At 35.2% G+C, this 22,091-nt stretch overlaps 1 protein-coding gene across 1 annotated transcript; it reads left to right on the forward strand.

Moving 5' to 3' along the window:
- Positions 1–420: 420 nt before the first annotated feature.
- LOC121424798 (glutaredoxin-3-like) lies at positions 421–20,990 on the forward strand. The gene is made up of 9 exons (XM_041620578.1): positions 421–556; positions 12,273–12,381; positions 13,401–13,475; positions 14,701–14,826; positions 16,067–16,241; positions 16,785–16,929; positions 17,536–17,646; positions 18,598–18,730; positions 20,001–20,990. Exons 1-9 carry the CDS (start codon positions 492–494, stop codon positions 20,043–20,045), a joined length of 984 nt encoding a protein of 327 aa, XP_041476512.1. The 5' UTR covers positions 421–491; the 3' UTR covers positions 20,046–20,990.
- The last annotated feature ends 1,101 nt before the right edge of the window (positions 20,991–22,091 follow it).

The following is a 22,091-nucleotide window of genomic DNA, read 5'->3' on the forward strand; positions in this document are numbered from 1 at the left end:
CAATTATAATAAATTTCTTGATCTTTAATGGATTTTCCTCAAACCTTCATCAATTTTTTTCTGCTATTTTTACAACAAACTTTTTCTTCAGGGTTAACAGCCCCTTTAATTAGGGGAAGGATACTGAAATATCTTCTAAGTCAGTATAATACACCAAATATAATTCCTCACAATTTGAGCTTTTATAATTTCACGTAGTGACATAGGGCCTATATGCTTCTTTTTCGTGACTACTTACAGTGATTGCCCTCCGACATCGCTACCTCCCCCCCCCCCCCCCCCCCCCCCCCCCCCCCGATCCGGCGGACTGGCGAGCAAGCCCGGCCCGCGATCGCGACCGACCGGCGCGGCCGCCGGATCGGACCTGCGAGGCGCAGCTCAGCAGCGCAGGCCATTATTGCGCAATTCATTTACTGCAGCATCAAGCAAAGTTGTACAGATTGAGCACGGACTCCCACGCAGACCTGATAAATCATCTTTTTGGTATTGAAATGGCAGAACTTATTTCGGTCAAGAGTGTGGAGGACTTCGGAAAAGAAGTAGACCAAACTGTCAGGTATGCATTCAGTCTCAGACTTTTGACACCCATTTAAAAACTTTAAAATGCTTTACTCATCACGTTCATTGCCCCATGTGTTCATTTTCATGTCTTGTTCAAGTTGCGATTGTTTATGAAGTTGTGTCACAGATCCAGACATGACACAGTGTGTGCAATCATGGCAATGTTGTTGTTTGTTGGATATTAATGGCGACCAGTCATATTTGACTATTACCGCGGCATTATCGTGATATAGGTAACCACCATTCACTTCATACAGCAGCGCTTTATTCAGTCGCACGCACGGTTCCCTATTTCCACCTCCATTCACTTTGTACACAAATGCGCGTACACAAATCTATGAGTGGTTTCCAAAACCACGATTTGGCCATTACCGCCAACTCGTGAGGCCTAGTATTATTTTATTTCTTTTCTTCGACATGTCCTTTAAAATCGTTCCTCTCCTTCTTTCTTTGTTTTTTTTCTAATTATTATTATTCTAAAGACTATCGTAATTTCGTATCTAAATTCTGATACAGGTTACTGCATGATCCCGTCCCTTCTAATGACACTGTCCAGACATCGACCTGCCTCTCCGGTGTAGACAGGGGGCTCCCTTTGGGATACCATATATAGTCATGTAACTTGGAAAAAAAATAGAGAAATAAACTGTTAAAGAATCTTTTCCCGTGAAATGATCTCGCATATACCAATCAATTATATATGTGTCCGTTTTGTTTTGTAAAGAAGAAAGATAAAATTTGATATGGGGAGATTCGGATGATTCAAAATTTATGGGGGCATCCAAAATGAGGGCTTTAATAAATGAAATGGTGCATTGTTAAATCAAGGTAAAGTTAGATGGACATGGAGATGGTGTTAGTAAACAAGATACACACATGCATCTTTTTGTTTCCTTCCATTTCTTTATCTTAATATTCTATTTTCCTTTCATTTCTTCTCCTCTTCCTTCCATTCTTTCTTTTCTTTTTCCTTTCATTTTCTCTTTCTTTCCTTTGTCTTTCTTTTTTTCTCTTCTTTTTTGTTTCAAAATGGATTCTAAGCTCTACTAAGGCCAAGTAAAAAAAGAAAGTAGTTGATCGTCCTCGCGCGCATGTATTTTGGCCGCCGCATTAAATTTTTTTTATATTTACTATTTTCTAAAAAAAAATGTGATGTTTCTCGTCCGTGCCCTCTTTCCATTTTGATTGCAGCATCAATTTTCTTGATATTTACTATTTTTATGACTGCTGAATCGCAAAAAAAATCACAAGATTGGCGAGTGATTTGCTCTCATGTGCTCTGGGATCTCTCTCACAACTTCAAAAACAATTGCAAAGTCCGATATCGCCGTAACTGCAAGATTTTTTTTTTTATTGGAAATTTGAAGATACTTCATAAATTAGCGAGAAAATAAAGTTTGCAAGCTCAGAAAAGATCACAGATTTCTTCATTTTTAGTGCATTTTCAGGGACCCCACTTCCTGAATCTGAACTAATCCGTCGTGTGCTTTGGAAATATGGCGCAGATAGATCAATTTCAGTGACGTAATTTGTATTTCAGCGGGGTTTTTTGGTGAGTGATAGCGCCTGTATTTTTGTGTGTTACGGTGATTGTCTGTGTGACTCTGTTGCATGGAGATATACATCTCTATGCTCTGTTGGCTGAATGCATGTGTGCTGGGATGATGTGACTGCTGGCACATGTGAATTTGTGAAATGAATTGAATTTTCTGTCGAGTTTTCAAACTTTAGCAGGCAATGCATTGAATATTCAATATCAATATAAAGAATGAATAAAAATTGAACAGTATTAAACATTATGTAAACGAACAAGCAGCTGGAAACTGCGATGCAAAACCATGCCCAGAGCCCTGGCCCAGAGCTAAAGAAAAGATTGGCTCTGGAAAACTGAACATGACCATGGTAATAAAAATGAACCCCCCCCCCATACATTATTTTTACCCTTACCTATATATTAATATAGAATGTTTAAATTATTCACTTGACATGAACATTCTGTTTTACAAAAATACAGTACCAGTATACATGTACATCAGTAATAACATCAATAGATTTTTATCGCATAATACATTTTCCATAGATTTACAATCAATCGTAGATATTTATGTTCTACTGATTTATTATTAATATTGAGCATGCATCGATCACATAATTGGAGCTTGACATGGCCTGACAATGATTTGAATAAAAAATAGCAAAAAAAATAGTAAATACTTTAGTAAGGGCCTCCCTCATCACTGATGTCAAAAATCGGGCCAAGAAAATGCCTCCTTGTTTTAAAAAAAATAGTAAGATAGCAAATAGTAAGGACCTCCCTCATCATTGCTCTTGAAAAACCCGGACGGCCAACTACTTTCTTTTTTTACTTGGCCTAAATACAAGGAGTATAACCTAGAGAGAAGATAGATATATCTTATTCTAAAATAAATAGAACAATGACCATCATCTTATGTGGTCATCATACTCATAAATGACATATATATACACAAATACATGTATCTATGTGAGAAAATAAGTAATTAGATACTAATCAGATAGATATTTTTCTCTCTTTCCTTCACGGATAAAGAAAGAAAGAAAAGAAAAAAATATCGAATTATTCTTTTTGGAAGTGTTTCGTTCAAAGAACGAAACAAAACAGTGCATTTTGGACACCAGGGTCCTGAGAATTCAGGAGCCTAAGGATTTCCTCAGGATTGGTGATGTTTGCCTCGACAAGAAGCATTGACCTTTCCATTACATACTTAGGGCATTTTACAATGTAGTGTTCAATTGTTTCTTTCTCCGTACATGAATTGCACTGTCCCATAGGGTGTGTTTTCATTCGCCAGAGATCTTCATTTAGTACTATATGACCTAATCGGAGTCGATGGAATATCTTTTCTCTTGCTCGTTCTAATGAGCAAGTCAGTGTTTGTAAGACCGACTTTTGGATTACTCGATATTGGGTGTTAGGGGAGTTTTGCCATCTGGACTGCCATTGATTAAAAGAAATTATCTTTAAAATATTATTCACTTCAGAAGTACATAAGTAATTTGTTATTTCTATGGGTTTGTTGAGAGCTGCTTTACATGAAAATTGGCACGTTCATTACCTATTATTCCACAGTGGGAGGGGATCCAATAAAAACTAACATCAATATTTTACAATTTTAGATGGGACAAACTTAGTAGTATTTCCGAAATGAAATTTTCTTCTTTGTTATTTTTAATGCCAGTAAAGCACTAAAGGAGTCTGTGAAAATAACAGTACCTACATAGAGGTTATCTAGCTGGTGTAGCCAATCAAGGGCCAGCATGATGCCTGCCAGTTCGGTTCTGTAGATAGAAGTACCATCTGACAATCTCTTTGATTGTTGATAAGTGAATGCTGGAACGCAAAATGCTGCAGAACTGCGCCCTTCCTTGGGTGTTTTGTTTTTAATTTTCTGTTCTAGTAAAATCAACCTTAGCGACAGCATAATTGGACCAAAACAAAAAGTCAGTCATTAAACTAAATAAGAAATTTGTGTATTTCTGTGGTACAAATGTTAAATATTAACATCATAAAAAAATAGAATAGGACAAAATATAGTAAATGGGAATTATTTACTTACTACTAGAATTTTGTTTTTACCAAACATCGGACAAGCTTTCCAATTATCGGACATGTAAAAGTTGTGCGCTGCAATCACTTTTTTGCGATTTACATCACGCTCTAAATCCCAAAATAATTGCTTGATTTCAGCTGGGCAAATTCATACTGATTTTTATTATTACTCTCAATAATTTTGATATATCAGTATATAATATCCTGCCTGTAGGGAATATACAGGTAGGATTATGGTATGCCAATGCAGTACACAACACACACACTTTAAAAAATCATTAAAATAACACTTTTGTGACCAAAATACTAATTTCCTTACAATCACATCTGCAATTTACTTTTCATGAATAACATAGGATCAATTTTTGTATTCACCAGAGCACTAAAAAAACTTGAATTTTGGGCATATTTTTGTGTACGCCCTCTATTGGTGGAAAGTAATATGGCAAGAAAATTTTTTAATACGAAAATGTAATTAAAAGAATCAAATTTACTTCAGAGCCAAGTTATATGATGATTAGCTGTAATAATATCTGACAGTGTCAAACAATCAAGCATTTGTCCCAAAGAAAAAGAGAAAATAAGCCAAACATTGCCAACCTTATTTTTGCCACACATGAAGTACCAACAGAGAACAAGGTTATATCATAACATTGTTCATTGAATGAGTGCCAAACGGAACTCTTTCAGCTCTAAACATCAGACGCCTTTGCTCAGCTGTGAGCTACTTTGTTCTGAAAAGCAATGCATGCGTGTTAAAAAAATAATGATAATAATTACTTCTTATTAAGCGCTTTTTCAAAAGATACAAAATTAGCAAGGTTCATAAGAATCTTTGGAAATAAAAATCAAAGATTTTACCCTTGGATTTAACACCAGAAATATTTTTTTGAGCTGCAACCTTGGTCTACTGTATTTGCAACTTCAATAGAAGGTAAGTTCATGTATCACCTGCATGCAAGTCCCCCACCAGTGCAGATTCCTGTAGTTGTGGGGAGGGAGATGAAGTAATTTTTGTCCGATATTTGGGCACTTTACTCAGTGTCGATTATGTCATTTCTCATCTTCCAAACAATTTTCCAGGAATTACATTTATTTTAGCATTAGTAAGTTACTACATGTAGGCCAAATCACTAATGTCAACAAATATTAACACAGCACAAAACACACCATAAATATTGTAACACGCTAAGCCTCAAAGCCACTATTACATTTTCCTTGCCACAGCACAGGAGAGTCAGATTTCAACTCCAAAATCGCCTTTGAAAATCAAATTTTGCTCTTGAAAATTAGAATCTGCATCATATTTCCAGTGCACATGACGGCTTAGCTCAGATTTAAAAAGCGTGATTGCTGAAAAATGCGCTAGAAATGGAGAAATTGGTGGTTTTTGTTTCAAGGTTGCAAATCAAATGTTCTCACGAATTTGGGACTGTACAGTATTTTCAAAATGGCAAATCAAAATCAAAACACTGAACACTGACTTCCATCAAAGTTTTCAGCACTGACTAAAATGGTCAGTGCTGACTATTTCAGTGAAATCCTTGGTTTTAATTGGCTAAGAAGCACTTGCGTCTGACTGTTGCTATGGTAACTGTCGGAGAAAGACAACGTGTCAGTGCTGACAACTTTCATGAAACGGATCCCAGGTTGCATATCAAGTGCGGAGCAGCTAAATCCAGCGGCTCTTCCACACATTGACTTTTGATCACTTGATGTGCCATGTCGAATAAAGGGCTGTTATTATCAACATTATTATAGGGTTAGTTTTTACGATGGAAAGCTTGAACCTCGCACTTTATTTTTTCAGCAGGGCCGGGTTGTCTTAAATGCTGAGTTGACCTTTATCCATGTCTATAAGAATATGACTGTTGACCCTGGGCTAACTGCATTGACCTTTTTATTTATTTCTCTTCTCTTTCCATTTACAAAGGCAAAATTCATTACGTATCATTCATGTATCATTGTCAGTATGTTGACTATGCTTATACAACTGTATGTCTATTGAACTACAATGATTGAACCATTATCGTACTTAACATTCTTTAAGTATTTTTTTTTCCCGCCATTTCTCCAATTTCATCCCTTCATACGCACACAACTTGCATGACTTGTATGTCAACCGCTTAATCTCTCAATCCAATTAAGCATTGTTCCAAATTAGTTTACGATTGACATGTCAAAATATTTTAAACGGTTTTTTCTTTTATATAAAAGATTTGGTTGACATACGAGCATGTATAAGAATATGACTGTTGACCCTTGGCTAACTGAATAGACCTTGCCTAATCTTTTTATTTATTTCTCTTCTCTTTCCGTTTACAATGGCAAAATTCATTACATAATGCATACTGCAAAGTCTAATGACAATCTGTATAACAGAAACAAACTTCTTTTGTACTTGCACTGTAATTACATTCTTCAACGTTGCATGTTTTATTCGTAAAACAACCTTTATTGTGTTTTTCCTATTACAAGGAAAATACTTTCAAAAAGGGAAAGAGAAGAGAAACATTTTACCCTTTCATGTATCATTGCCAGTGTGTTGATTATACTTATACAAACTGTACAATATGTCATTTCAACTACCTGGTTGGAACAATTACTTTTAGTCTCGTACTTAACATTCCTTCATAGAGTATTTTTCCCGCCACTTCTCAGTTCATCCCTACATACGGCCCACCTTTTGTGTATCAATCGCTTTATCTTTCTCTATCCAATTAAGCTTTGTTCCAAATTGGATGACGAAATTCATTCTTGGACTTTTAAACTGTCAGAAAAGATACGATTAGCATATTTTATTTAATGAAAGGTTGTTCTCTATTATTTTACACCTCAATGCATGCAATCACCTTGAATTATTACATCCACAGGTTTCACGTAGGCGTGATTATCATGCACCACCGATCATTCCCCGCCTACCAAATTGTCCATGATTATTATTGCTGGATACATGAGCATGTAAGAACATGACGACTGACCATGGGCAAACCTCATTGACCTTTGCCTAATCATTCTTTGTTCTGTTCTCTGTCCCTATACAAATCATTACGTAATGAAGTTTATGTACAGCTAGCAACAACCAGAATACCGCAAGTGAACTTTTTGTACTTGTACTGTAATTACATTCTTCAACGGTATTCATAAAACAACCTTTTATTGTTTATATTGTTATTAGACGAAAATTTGTTAATTCAATTGCTTTAATCCTTTGATTAAAAGAAAGGGAGAGAGAAGGTGAAAATCTGTTCTTTAATGTATGTTGATTACGCTAATACAGTGTATAAACTGTGCATTATTATGTCCTTTCAACTACATGGTTGTTCCATTATCTTTAGTCATGTACTTAACATTTTTCCATATAGTATTTTTTTCCCGCCACTCATCGAATTCATCCCTATATTTACACCAACCCTTTTGTGTACCAAACGCTTAATGTCTCTATCCAATTAAGCATTGTCTCAAAGTGGATACTCAAATTCATTATTTGACTTGTAAACGATCTGCTGGTGAAGATATGCTGAAAGTTTGTACTGTACCTTCATTTCACGTAATTAATTTGCTTTATCACATCCCCAGGTTTCAATCAGGCATGGTTATGCACCACTGATCACTTCCCACTCCTCAATGAAACTTTCTATTAAACAATAGTTGGCGGGTTCGTGCAGCCACTGACCTTGTAGTCCCCACTAGTCTCTTTGACAGTGCTTATCATTATTTAAATCAATTGTTTGTTTGTTTTTTGTACTACAACATTTACTACAGTGCAAACTTAAACAAACTTTTATTTGTTTGTTTTATGACTGTCTTAGCAGTATTTTGTTTTTCTAAGATGTGAGAAACCTAATCGTTTCTGGTTAATGGATCTGGCTTCATGTTTGCCTTTTCCCCTTCTTTCTTTTAATTTTTCTTGATATTTATCTCTCAAGCATACCAATTCATGTCCTTTCAAAACAGTATTTTTTACCGATAGAAACCACTGTAAATAATCAAATGTTCGATACAGCTGAATTTAGGCTTTGTTTGTTAATTATGTCTTGTCTCGATTCCCCCTTTGTAAATTCTAAGTATTGCTGCTGAAATTGTTTTATTGTATTTTTTTTTGGTGGTCGGGCTTTGCTCTTCTGCCTATTCATCATTGACCAAGATGGGTCTTATTCATTTTGTACTTGTATATTATGTTCCAATTGCTGATACACGAGCACCACTTTCAAACATGAACACACATTCACGCACACACATAATCACCTGCACCACTTGCACACTTGCAGTTGACCTCTCTCCAAACCTCCGGTACTTTACATTTTCACGCCCCCCTGTCTGAGTCACATACCTTTACCCCAGACATTATTATTGAGAATTCACAAGATAGCAAATATTACACTCCGCAAGAATTTAAAAACAAATTTAATAATACTTCAGACAATATTTCACTTTTTCATGCAAACATACGAAGTATAAATAAGAACTTTGAATATTTAGTTAACCTGTTACACTCATTAAACAACTTTCCCTTTTCCGTAATTGGCTTAACCGAAACATGGTTACATGAAAATTCCCCAGATATTTTTAATCTACCTAATTATAATTTAATAAGGACAGACCGTAAAGAAAGAAGAGGTGGTGGTGTTGCCTTTTATATTTCACATAATCTTAAATTCACAGTTCGTTCTGATGCAAAATTATCTCATGCAGAGTCTTTGTTCATAGAGATCGAAAATACTAGTTCCAAAAACATTATAATAGGATTAGTTTATAGACCCCCTAATTCAAATACAGACCTCTTTCATGATGAATTAGAACAATTTCTTTATAAAATAGGGGATGAAAACAAACATATTTTTCTACTCGGTGATTTTAATATTAACTTCTTGCCCTCAACCGATAATAATAATGCAACTAATTTCATGAAATTGATGTACTCATTTGGCTTCCTTTCTATCATTAATAAACCCACCAGAATTAATTTAAATTCATCAACTCAGATTGATAACATTTTTTCGAACGTCCATAATAGCAAAGCTATCGGAGGGATCCTCTGTTCTGAAGTTTCGGACCACCTACCTATATTTTTAACTTGTAAATGTAAACTATCTTACCCAAAATCCAAAAAAGAATATTTTTATCGTAAAGAATCTAAACAAAATATAGAACTATTAAAGCAAGACTTATTTTTAGAAGATTGGGAAGACGTTTACCATGAAGTAAATCCCAATATTGCTTACAATCACTTTAATAATAAATTAAAACATTATTATGAAAAAAATATCCCTTTAAGTAAAGCTAAAACCCAACGTAATAAACCCCAAAATCCTTGGATAACAAAAGGTCTACTGAAGTCAATACAGACACGCAATCGACTCTATAAGTCCCATTTGCGCAATCCAACTGATAATTCCTTAAAAACATATAAAATATATCGTAATAAACTAACTAAATTGATTCGAATATCCCGAAAATTGCACTATACTAACAAAATAAATAATGCCAGTGGAAATACAAATATAACTTGGAAAATTATTAAAGAAGTCTTGGGTACAAAAACCCACCCCCCACCCAATGATAACATTACTCTTAATGGATCTAAAATACTTCATCCCAGTCTTTATGCAAACTCATTCAATTCTTTTTTTACGAATATCGGACCCGAATTAGCAAATAAAATAAATACTCCCAATGCACATTATACAGATTATCTGTCAGATCCAAATCAGGAGTCTCTTTTTCTAACCCCAACAAATCCTTCTGAAATTGTCAACATTGCCCGTACCCTTCACAATTCTAGATCTTCTGGGTCTGATGGCATCAGTATGTTTTTACTTAAGCAAATAATTCACCCTCTTGCTAGCCCCTTGGCTCACATATTTAATAACTCCTTATCTCAAGGCGTTTTCCCAGATTTATTTAAGATAGCTAAAGTCAATCCAATTTTTAAGAAAGACAATCCTCACGAAATAAGTAATTACCGTCCCATCTCTTTACTTCCAACAATATCAAAAATTCTAGAAAAAATAGTATACACAAGACTTTACAAATTTATCAACAAACACAATATTCTAAATTCGAATCAATATGGTTTTAGGAAAAATTATTCAACAGACTCAGCTTTACTTCAAATTTATGACAAAATAAGTAATGCCATAGCAAATAAAGAACACGTAATTGGTATTTTTTGTGATTTAAGTAAAGCGTTTGATACTCTTAACCACGATATTTTACTCTCCAAACTCAATCATTATGGAATACGAGGCCAATCTCTCTTATGGTTCAAAGATTACTTGAATAATCGAAAGCAATATGTCACTTTTAATAATAATGACTCTGATTCTCTTTTAGTTCAATGTGGTGTTCCCCAGGGGTCGATTTTAGGTCCTCTTTTATTTTTACTCTATATTAATGATATTATAAAAACCTCCTCTATTTTGTCATTTGTCTTATTTGCTGACGATACAAATATATTTTATTCTCATCAAGACCTTAATTCATTAAACAATGTAGTAAATCGTGAAATGTACAAGGTGTCTAACTGGTTTAAGGCCAACAAACTTTCTTTAAATACAAAAAAGACACATTTTATGTATTTCAGACATCAATCTCATAATATCAACACACCGATTTACATTAACATTGACGGTACGCCTTTAGAACAGAAAACCAATTCAAAATTTTTAGGTGTAATTATGGATGAATTTCTCTCTTGGAACCAACACATACACCATGTTACAATGTGCGTTTCAAAAAGTATTGGAATCGTTTCAAAGTTAAAATTCCTTCTTCCTCATAAAACTTTATTCTTATTATACAATTCGTTAGTTCTTCCATATATATCATACTGCAATATCGTTTGGGCAAACTGTGGCTCTTCTAAACTAAACTCTATATTTAAACTACAAAAAAGAGCTATCCGTATATGTACAGGCTCACATTACTTGGCTCATACTGACCCATTGTTTCACAGACTCAAAACATTAAAAATCTTTGATATTAATAAGATTCAAATTGCTGTATTCATGTTTAAGTATTTTAACAATCAACTTCCCCAGTCTTTTAATAATATGTTTAGATTCAACAGGTCTGTCCATTCCTACCCAACCCGCATATCTGGAAACCTCCACCTCACTAACCCAAAATTATTAATAACCCACAAATCCATTCGACATCACGGTCCCGATATTTGGAACAATCTTCCAGACAATATCAAATCATGTTTAACAATCTACTCCTTGAAAGCTAACATTAAACGTTTTATTATTACATCTTACGCAGCCCCCACTTAAACGTAATATTTCAACTGCTCTTTGCCGCACCTGCACCTACACCTGCACAGCACCCACTTGATCAATGAAGAACTATTACGTACCTTTTATGAGGCCTCCATCATCATCAAGCCTAATCGCTCACGATGGTGGTCTCCTGCATTCATTTATAATCTTGTTTTGAAAAAATATATGACACATCTTTTTTTGTTAATATTTATTTACAATATTTATACTATGCGACTGTTATTATTTTGTTATAACCTTTGTAAATATTGTATATATATGTATTTTGTAATTCTGACATTGATGTGAATGCAGAAATAAAATAAAATCAATCAATCAATCAATCCATTTGCAAAGCAACTCCAATATCGGAGGTTGTCTCCCTTATTGGAGAGAGTTTTCAACAATCAACAGAGTACCTCAATCGCTGCAATCAAACAATGTGTTGAAAACCATTTACTACCCGTAGATGGTGAAAAATTGATAATAATCATTCCGCATGTTCTGACAAAATCTCAAAACCCTATTTTTTTTGGGGGGGGGGGAATGCTCGATCAAATTTATTTCAGAAGTGCATGTTAGAAAGATGTGCTAATGTTTACTCTGCTATCTTTTAGTTTGTCATGTAAATTGATTGCCATTCAGGCAATAAGCATGCAGTTTTTTATTGCCTGGCTGAGTGTCCGTTGATTGATATAGCTCAACTGCTTCACATAAAAACAAAACGCCCATAAATTATCCTGCTGCGTTCAGAAGGAAAGTTCTGCTGGCAATTCCTTTCTGGGACAGATATTGTACAATTACCAAAATATTTTTGAATGATTGACGATGAAACCTATTATTTTTTTGTTCTCTTTCAGTGGTCTATTAGTGGTTCACTTCAGGGCGCAATGGGCTCCTCAGTGCCAGCAGATGGATGAGGTCATGCTTGAACTGGCCAAGGAACATCCACAGGTCTGCTTCTCAACGGTAAGTCTGCCTTTGTAACATCACACTCTAGGGGGCCTCGGATCATCAAAGGGAGCTGTTTACAAATGGAAGGAGGGAAACTGACACTGTCTACATTTATACATGAATCTAATGTCCTCAGTATTGAAGCCCTGTTGGATGTGGTAACCAGATAAGGTGTAATTTGCCCTAATTGAATTTTTGAGATTTTGATTGAGTTTGAAAAAGCACGTCCTAAGTTTTAAAATGATATATAACTTATCAAAATTTAGTATAGAATAATAATCCACACAAATACTTGATTGAATGTGGAAGAATTTCATTGAGAGTGTTTTGTGGAGCGTTGTGGCCCAGTGGATTAGTCTTCTGACTTTGGAACAGAGGGTCGTGGGTTTGAATCGCAGTCATGGCTTAATTTCCTTCAGCAAGAGATGTATCCACATTGTGCTGCCCTCAATCCAAGTGAAGTGAGTGGGTACCCGGTAGGAAGAAATTCCTTGAACGCTTGAGCGCCTAGGCAGTTCAGCTAAAGTCGGGGTAATAATAATAGCAGGGCCCGCTGGTAGAACAGTTTTCGAAACTGAAGTGGCTACCCTGGGAAAATATACCTATATTATTATTACTATAAAAAAAACTAAGGAGAAAACGATGTTTTAAGTTCAGGGCTCATCCAAGCATGAGATGTACACACTGCAAGTTTGGTGAATTGTCCAAGCAGTCCTAAAAAAAATTGTGTTTATTGTTTCCTATTCATCTTAAAACTTGAAATTTGATAGTATGATGAAGGAGAATTAATCATACTGTATCAAAGTTTCAAAGCCATGATAATATCATTAGCTTTGTTCAAAAGAGATTTTTCCTACATGCACTGTGTTTTCAAATGAAACTTCACTAGTAATTAAAAACATATACCACAGATTATTATTAGTGGGAATGTAATACAGCGAAAGGGCTTATTGTTTGTTTTAACTCAAGCATGTCTGAGGAACCTCCGTTGAAGATTTTTTTCTCTTTTTTTTAATATTTCATTTATATTTTAGGTTGAGGCTGAAGAACTTCCAGAAATTTCTAAAGAGTACAGCATTGCTGCAGTCCCCACATTCATTTTAATCAAGGTGAGTCAAACAGCAAATAATTGTTTGCATGATTCCACTCTAGCCCTCTTTCTCTCCTTTCCCTCTTCCTTTTTTATTTTTCTTTATACCTCTCTTCCCCACTTCTCTTTTCTTTTCCACTTTCTCTTCCCCTTTTCCCCTTCTCTTCCCTTCCTTCCTTCCTTCCTTCCTTCCAATATCCCCCTACACAATTTCCCATAATAATAATTTCGGAAATTGGACCAAATTAAGATTTAATGTTTGCTGCTTATATAGGTACGATTGTTCCAGGGTTTCCTATCAGGTGGAGATCATTTTTGACTAACCTATCAGACAACCCGAAGCAAGGCCAGTGAACGTAGTTTTACTGTTGCTGCTGCAAAAGAGTGGAACAAGCTTCCCATTACATTAAGATCTGAAACTTCTCTTCTTAGATTTAAGAAACTGTTGAAAACGTACTTGTATCCAGGATAGATGTAGCTTTTAAGTGTTGTAAATTGATCTTCAGTGTAAACGCTATGATGTAGTGTAGGGGAGACCGGGGTTAGTTGGAACATGGGGTAAGTTGAAACATGGTAAATTTCTTTAAAGCCTGTAAAGTAAATTTATGCAGTACTGCCCTCAATTTATTGCAATAAAGATTCAACACTGTTGTATTATCAATAGAAATAAATTGAGGGCAGTATTGCATAAATTTATTTTACAGTGTTTCAACTTACCCTATGTTCCAACTAACCCCAGTCTCCCCTACTATGTATAGCGTTCCTAAATGCCTTATTATTATTATGTCATGACCATGTCATAACACGGTCACCGGTGCTGTCAAAAAGAAAGAATAATTATTTGCGAGTAGGTTTGAAAGGCGCTATGGACCATGTATTTGACTATTTTATGTTACTGGCCTTGCAAGCCTTTATGATTTTTTTTTTGCTCTGATTTCATTTTTAGTTTGCCATTTGTAGTTAGATTTATGGAGGAAAAAAGATTCAGGATGGTAAATTTCATGGTTCTTTTAAAGTTTTTTACCATTTGCATGGGAACAAGAGGGTGTTTCATAGGTTCCATGAAATTTGCTCAGTCAGCAATTATATGAATGGTGTTTTTTGTGAATAACAGTAGTTTTCAAAGTCAGCACTGCTGCTGTATTGAATCGCATGATGCAGGTGAGACAGCCAGAAGCGTTCCACTTGTTTTTTTTTTATTATCTTTTACAGTTGATTTATGATTTTTTTTGTTCTTCTATCAGGGAAAGAAAGAAGTAGACAGATTAGATGGAGCTAATGTACCGAAGCTTACCAAGATGGTCCAACACCATGCAGACCCTAACGCCAGTCCTGTCATGTTACCTACATCATCACAACCACCTCAAGAGGTCGGTTTTATCCCTTATTACATTTACTATGATCATCCCTGAATATTTGGAGCATGGAGCGTTGTGGCCCAGTGGATAAGTCTTCTGACTTTGAAACAGAGGGTCGTGGGTTCGAATCCCAACCATGGTGTAATTTCCTTCAGCAAAAAATTTATCCACACTGTGCTGCACTCGACCCAGGTGAGGTGAATGGCTACCCGGCAGGATTAATTCCTTGAATGCATGAGCGCTGAGAGGCAGCTCGAGTTAAAGCCGGGTAATAATAATGATAACAACGCGCCTCGGGATAGAATATTTCTAGATAGATGGCGGTATATAAATGCCTATTATTATTATTTGTTGCATCTTAGTCAGCTACAGGCTATGATTTTTGTGTTTGCTTTGTGTGCAGCCATTGCATGATTTCTTATTTTGGGTGTCGAAGAGGGCTAAGGATAAAGCCAAACAGAGGCTCTACGAAGATCATACAATGTCCCTACGCTTGTTTGTTCATTAAACCTACAGATTTTTAAAGGGTATGATCCTTCAATTTGAAATATATATCAGAGATAAACAAAATTGTAGGCCCTACAGTGAAATTGAATCTGTATGGAAACTATACAGTTATCTTGTAATCATCATATGCCACAGTAAAGAGATGATACGTTTAGCAGAGTATGATAACCATATAATGAATCAAGGATGAATGTATACTCAATGCAAACAGGTCATTAGTGCTTTAAAGGGATGAGTTGATTTATCAAAAGTAGACAAATTTGCGTCTGACAGAATTAGAACTATGCTGTATGTTTTCTTCATGAATATTTAACAAAACTTGAACTTTTTTAGATGAAATGGAAGTCATTCACGTTCTAAAACTAAAAATGCATCCAGTATCAAGTAGGGTTCACTGTATACTGTGCTCTGCATGCTTTAGACCAAGGAATAACCCCCCCCCTCCCCCCACCAATGTGAATTCAGGCTAATGTTTTGATATTTGTGGCTGATGTAGTACCCTCAGATGAAGTCATACTTTTCAGTGAAGTATGCATTATGCATATGACTACCTTCTGTTTGTTTTAATAACTGACAAGTCAGAGAATTTTCAAACCATCTGAAGTGCAAAATATGTTCAATTTGACTATTTAAGTTTTCTTTAGTCCAACAAATGAATGTGTCTGTACACTACGTCATTTTTGCATTCGCTGAGAATAATGATTCTTAAAAAAAACCACAATGCTTATTTCTCCCTTCTGCGTAGGACCTAAATGCAAAGTTAAAGAGACTCATAAATGCCGCTCCCTGTGTTGCGTTTGTGAAAGGATCTCAACAGGAGCCAAAATGTGGCTTTAGCCGGACACTGATGGGACTATTTGATGAACACAAGATTGACTACAGCACGTTTGATATCCTGGGCGATGAAGAAGTAAGGCAAGGTAAGAATTTAGATAGATAGTTAATCTGTTAGTTAAAAGGTTAGTTAGTTGGTAGGTTAGTTGGATAGTTAGTTAGTTAGTTAGTTAGAAATTTAGTATGTAACCAAGTAATTATTTAGTTACTTTGTTTTTTTGTTACTTAGTTAATTTTTAACGTAGTTAGGTTTTCAGTTTGTTTGTTGATTGGTATGTGTTAGATTCATTATTTCATGAGTTAGTGATGTATACCGTAAGCATATGATTTTATTGGTTTATTTTTTCATTGTATTTGCAATTTTTTATCCTATTTTACTTTTCGTATTTTATTGATATTCACATTTTTTCCACCTTTTTGTCCTTTGAATGGTGGAGAGCTGCTTATATGTGAATACATTAAATTACAAGATTAAAAGGTAATATCTTTGTTGTTCTCTCATGGATTTTCACCAAAGCTTTATTAGTATTTTCCTTTTTATTTTTGTTTTACAACCCACCTTATGTCAGGGTGAATTTCCCTTTTAATTTTCATTCATACATTTGTGTTTGCATTTGATTCGTCCACAGGATTAAAGAAGTATTCTGATTGGCCAACATATCCTCAGGTGTATGTAAACGGGGAGCTGATTGGTGGACTGGATATTATCAAGGAGCTAGCTGCTAGCGGGGAACTTGACCAGACTCTCCCTAAGAAAGCAAACTTGGAAGACAGGTTAGATATCAGACCAGGGGTGGTATTCTGAAAATTGTTTTAACTTTTCTTGTAACTCAGCAAGATTACAGCTCGCTATAGTTCTCTTAAAATTCTCTTAAACGTCTGACCATCTAGCCTCTCATTATTATGACTGAAAAAATACTGGCATGATACTAGTAATACATAAGTGCAGCATGATAAAACATATATTCAGGATTGTGGCTGTACACCAAACAGATACAAGGTGTCACCGAAAAAAAAAATGTATGAAGAAAATTTGAATCTTCCTCTTTTTGTTTTTTATTGTTTGTCAAACTTGAATTTAAGGATTGAAAGTATGCAGGTTTTATTAGGGTTGGATGGGTAAAAGACAAAGGTTTTTTTCCCTCTTTTTTCTGCCTTCAGATTAATCATGATTATAACTATAATCTGTTTTTGTATAGCGCTTCATAAATCAGGTGTATTGTCTTTGCGTAATGGGCCTGAGATGTTCAGAGTAATACAAGTGAAATATTCATAATGGTAATGATAGCAACATTCATAATGCATATTATGTATCCTTATTCCATTCCAAGTAATGTTCTAGGTGCTTACCAATCATATTTATTGTGTGTCTTTGCTCAGATTAAAGGGACTGATCAATCGATCCCCGGTAGTGCTTTTCATGAAGGGACATCCTGGTGAACCTCGCTGTGGATTCAGTAGGACTATCACTACAATCCTCACAGACACAGGGTATGTATGCTAACACGTACGGACCCCAAGGGTCTGTTTCATAAAACTTGTTAAAATAACAAATTTATAATAGCACTCAGTAGCGGACCGTGACCCAGAGGAGACAAAGCATTGGGGGAGCACAGCATTGTTCACAGACAATGCAGTGCCCCCAATGCTTTGTCTCCTCCTGGTCACGGTCCGCTACTGATAGCAATTAAAAGCTCCTAAAGTCCTTCAGTCCGATTTTCTGATAGTAAATTTCGGCTTCTATTCATCCTGCATAGTCTAATTACATTTCATTTACTACTGTTTAAAACATGTATTCAGTTATGAACGATAGCCATTCAGGGGCCTGTTGCATAAAATTTTTTACCTGAGAAAACTCTAGTAAAAACTGAAAACTACGGTTAGTCTGATTTCTGCCATTGATTTTAACACAGGGCAAAAAACTCTGGTAAAAACAACCTGAGTTTTCTCAGGTAAAAGTTTTATGCAACGGGCCCCAGATTTACAATGGAAAATTAAATTGTTTCCACTTCTCGAGAAACAGAAAGCACAAGTTGCATTACTTATTAATAATTTGACCCATTTTGCCTACTTTTTTGTCTGATTTCTAGTTCAGCTAGAATACCCACTCGTTCTGACACAATTTTCATAAGACTATGAGAGATGATGTTGAGCTTTATATCATAATTTCTTAAAAAAAATACTTATGATGGTACCTCCATCTTTTCAAGGAGTTTACTAGGATGGAGGTTATACCCCAAAAGAAGATTTATTAATTTTCTCACAGGAGAGAGGAGGGGAGGGGGGAATAGGTTCTGTGTCTAAGAACTCGAAAACCTACCGTAGCCAAACATGACTGCAAAATTAATCCTGATATTGCATTATGTCATTTTTTTTCGTGCATGCTATATTCGTGATTAAAATATCATTCTCAGTGCTTGTTCATTTGTGTTTATCCTTAAGGATCAAATATGATACATTCGACATCCTCCAAGACCAAGAGGTCAGACAGGGGTTAAAAACGTTTTCTAATTGGCCAACGTATCCACAGCTTTATGTGAACGGTGAGCTAATTGGAGGATTGGATATTGTTAAGGTAAGCAATGCTGAATTTTGAATATTTTGCAGGTTGAATATATCTCACTGCATGGATGTGGGTGTGATGTTTCAGTATTGGGATAATTTCAATGGCAGCATCTCCTTAGTCATAAACAGAAGTATATTCTCAAGTATCTACAGTCCGACCTCTCTTATCCGGCCTCCCCATTATCCGGACGATACTAGATTTTATTCAATCTAGTACGTGTGGAAATGAGATTTCAATCTAAACTATATCCTATACGTAATCTCACTTTGATTACATATATTTCCCAATATAGTCAACCTACAAAAAATTATTTTCATGAAATTATCTCACCCAAATCACCAAAAGAACTAGGCATGATTATTTCCAGTAAAGCAAGGTGCAGTGCAAACATTTAATCACATTTCTCTTTTTGCTTCTCTGGAAAAACGACACATGTCTCGCTAGCTAACGTTAGGCCTCAATACGGACAGTGCCATCTATCATGTTTGAGCCTACAGTCAGTGTAACAATGGCTGACATTGCAAAGCTGCGATATCTGTCGCGATGATCTAATTGTAAAACTTGGTTTCATCGAGTCATTCTCTTTCTTTCGAGGTATGCTCGATGTATTCCTTAGTAATTTGAGCAGGTAATTATCCAATAGTTTTGGCCATCGATCGATTTCATTCCTGTAAAAACACTACAATGATACTGCAGTGAATACTGTCTGTACGCCCACTACAATAGTGTAGCTACCGCCGTTGGCCTGGTGAGGCAACCGGCAGCGCAGCTGCGTGTATTTGATATTGGGTGTCCTAGATCCGGATAAATCCCTTATCCGGATTAGTGCTGGTCCCAACGTGTCCAGATAAGAGAGGTCGGACTGTATTACAATTTCCTTTGCTTCTTCCTCTCTTAACCATATTTGCTTTTGCAAAGATTGACCATTTGAAAGTATTGACTCTTACTAGCTACTTTGAATTATTAGATATATAGATTTATATTTTACACTTAGACTTTTATAGTCACAATTTTCATGTTTCAAAATTAGATGTACATGTATAATTACATGTTCACCTGCAAGTCACTTTGATCATTATATTACATACAAAACTGTTTTTTTTTTAATCTGCCCCCCCCCCCCCTAACCAATTTACTCCACTCTCTCTTTCTCACACATGCACATACCTTTCTCTCTCATGATATTACCATCCTAATTACCCTTTTCTCTTCTTTTCTCTCTATCTCTTCTTTTTCTACCTCTCTCGCTCTCAAACTCTCTTTATTTTTTTTATTTCAGGAATTGCAAGAGTCAGGAGAATTGGTGAATATATTACAAGGGTGAATCATGTTCTCTTCCTGTTTTGGTAATTAAAGCCATCTGTGAAAACTCTGTGGTGGTTCCGCTATTTCCATCTTTGTCTGTCTCGTCATAGCCACCATATGTGAATACCATCCCATCAAAAGGAGAAGTTAACAAACAGGTATTAAGGTTCCAACTTCGGGAAAGTATTTCATAAAACCTATTTTCAATGTTACAAAAGATCTTTTGAATGACTCGAGTGTGGCAAGCCAAGTGTATTACTCATGGCTTTTAATTATGATAGCAATAGTTTTCCATGTTGACTCAAACAAACAAGCATACATTTTGTTGTAAAGTTTACATTTCAATCAACATTAGATTTCTGTTGGAAGTTTACACTTGATAGTTCGATTGTGGTTGTAGCATATTAGTTTACAGTTCCTTGTTGTAAGAAGCAGATCAACAATTATTTGCAAGATATAAATTGATGGTCGATACCAAGTTTGTTTGTTTTTTTGGCAAAATCCCATTAGTGTCTCTCACTATGCAGTTATTGTGAAACCAAAATTTTATTATTACAATTACGATTGCAATTACTAACAGGAGAATGCCTCCTCAGTCACTTCAACATCATTTATTTGCATACTGTACAAAGAGGAAGTCTGTACCACAATGCACCATGGTCTGACGGATCAAGGAAGGTTTGAGGGTAGGGTGAAAAATCAACCATTCCCAAAACATGAAATAGTGTGCTCCAATGAATATCATGAAGATAATTGATATTCGGTTCCTGGATACAGAAAAATAAATGATGTACCTTATACAGGATTTGACTTGTATTCTGTCACAGCACTCTTGATTTGAGCAGGATTTTTAAATAGTTTGAAGAATATGATATGTCCTGTTAAAATATGTTATATGTTCTTCCAGTTAATACTTTGATGTTTTTAGACTTATTTTAGTGAATTAAAACATATTGTAGAAAAACCACAATTGTTTTGATTTAATCAAAATATTGCCCTATTCATTTCTAAGAATGTTAATTTTTTTTTTTGCAGGAGTTTCTGCATTTTATTCAGGAATCAATGATAGATTAACATGTTCACATAATTGAATGAATACAAATTAAATGTGACAATTTAAAAGATACAATGTAAATAATACAAACAAGACTGATAATTAAATCATACCTAAGCATGTGATATAGTTCGGTAAAATACAGGGGCCAGCTATTATAAGCACAGAGGTGCTTGAATCAATAGCAGCCAGGAGAGGGGGCTACATGAAAACCATCATAAATTATATTTGATAAGTTGATCGTCACGAAATATAAGATTTAAATATATTTATATATATATACCCACATATATATATATATATACATATATATATACATACATATACATTGGTATAAAAAAAATTGGTAAAAAGAAGTGCAAGTGTGTGCATGTGGGTGAGTGCAGGTGAATTAAATTAGGTATACTTAGATATAAGAAATTTTTTCAACGAAGCTTTAAACGAATAGAGAGATGTACATTGTTTTATATCATGAGGCAATGCATTCCAAATGTCTGGGCCACGGTGGCGTATCGTCTTATGAGCGAGTAATATTCTTGGGTTGGTTAAGTGGAGATCTGTTGAATGCCGTGTTGGATAATTGTGAATGTCTTTGTTGTAAACAAAAAAATTGCGAAATGGAATCGGGATTGTATTGGATGAAAATTTAAACATAAATATGGCCGTTTGGTAAATGTTAATATCTTCAATTTTCAATGTTTTTAAGTTGTGAAATATTGGATCAGTATGTGCAATGAAATGTGAATGAGTACATATGCGGAGTGCTTTCTTTTGGAGACGGAAAATCCTTTCTATTTTTACCTTATTACCATACCCCCATACTAAGTTGCAGTAAGATAAGTGAGATAAAACGAACGAATTATAAAGCATAAATAATGATTTTTGGGAGATATAGTATTTTAATCTAAACAAAATTCCTATTCCTCTGGATGCCATCATGCAAATATTGTGAATGTGACTGTTCCAGGTTAAATTTGAGTCAATCCATACACCTAAAAATTTGGTTTCTTG

The sequence above is a fragment of the Lytechinus variegatus genome, chromosome 12 (genome assembly GCF_018143015.1).
Source record: "Lytechinus variegatus isolate NC3 chromosome 12, Lvar_3.0, whole genome shotgun sequence".
Taxonomy (NCBI): Eukaryota; Metazoa; Echinodermata; class Echinoidea; order Temnopleuroida; family Toxopneustidae; genus Lytechinus; species Lytechinus variegatus.

Coding starts and splice junctions, on each gene's coding strand:
- LOC121424798 (XM_041620578.1), top strand. CDS start 492: ATGGCAGAACTTATTTCGGTCAAGAGTGTGGAGGACTTCGGAAAAGAA. Junction 12,382..13,400: donor CACAGGTCTGCTTCTCAACG/GTAAGTCTGCCT, acceptor TTTATATTTTAG/GTTGAGGCTGAAGAACTTCC. Junction 17,647..18,597: donor ACAATCCTCACAGACACAGG/GTATGTATGCTA, acceptor TTTATCCTTAAG/GATCAAATATGATACATTCG.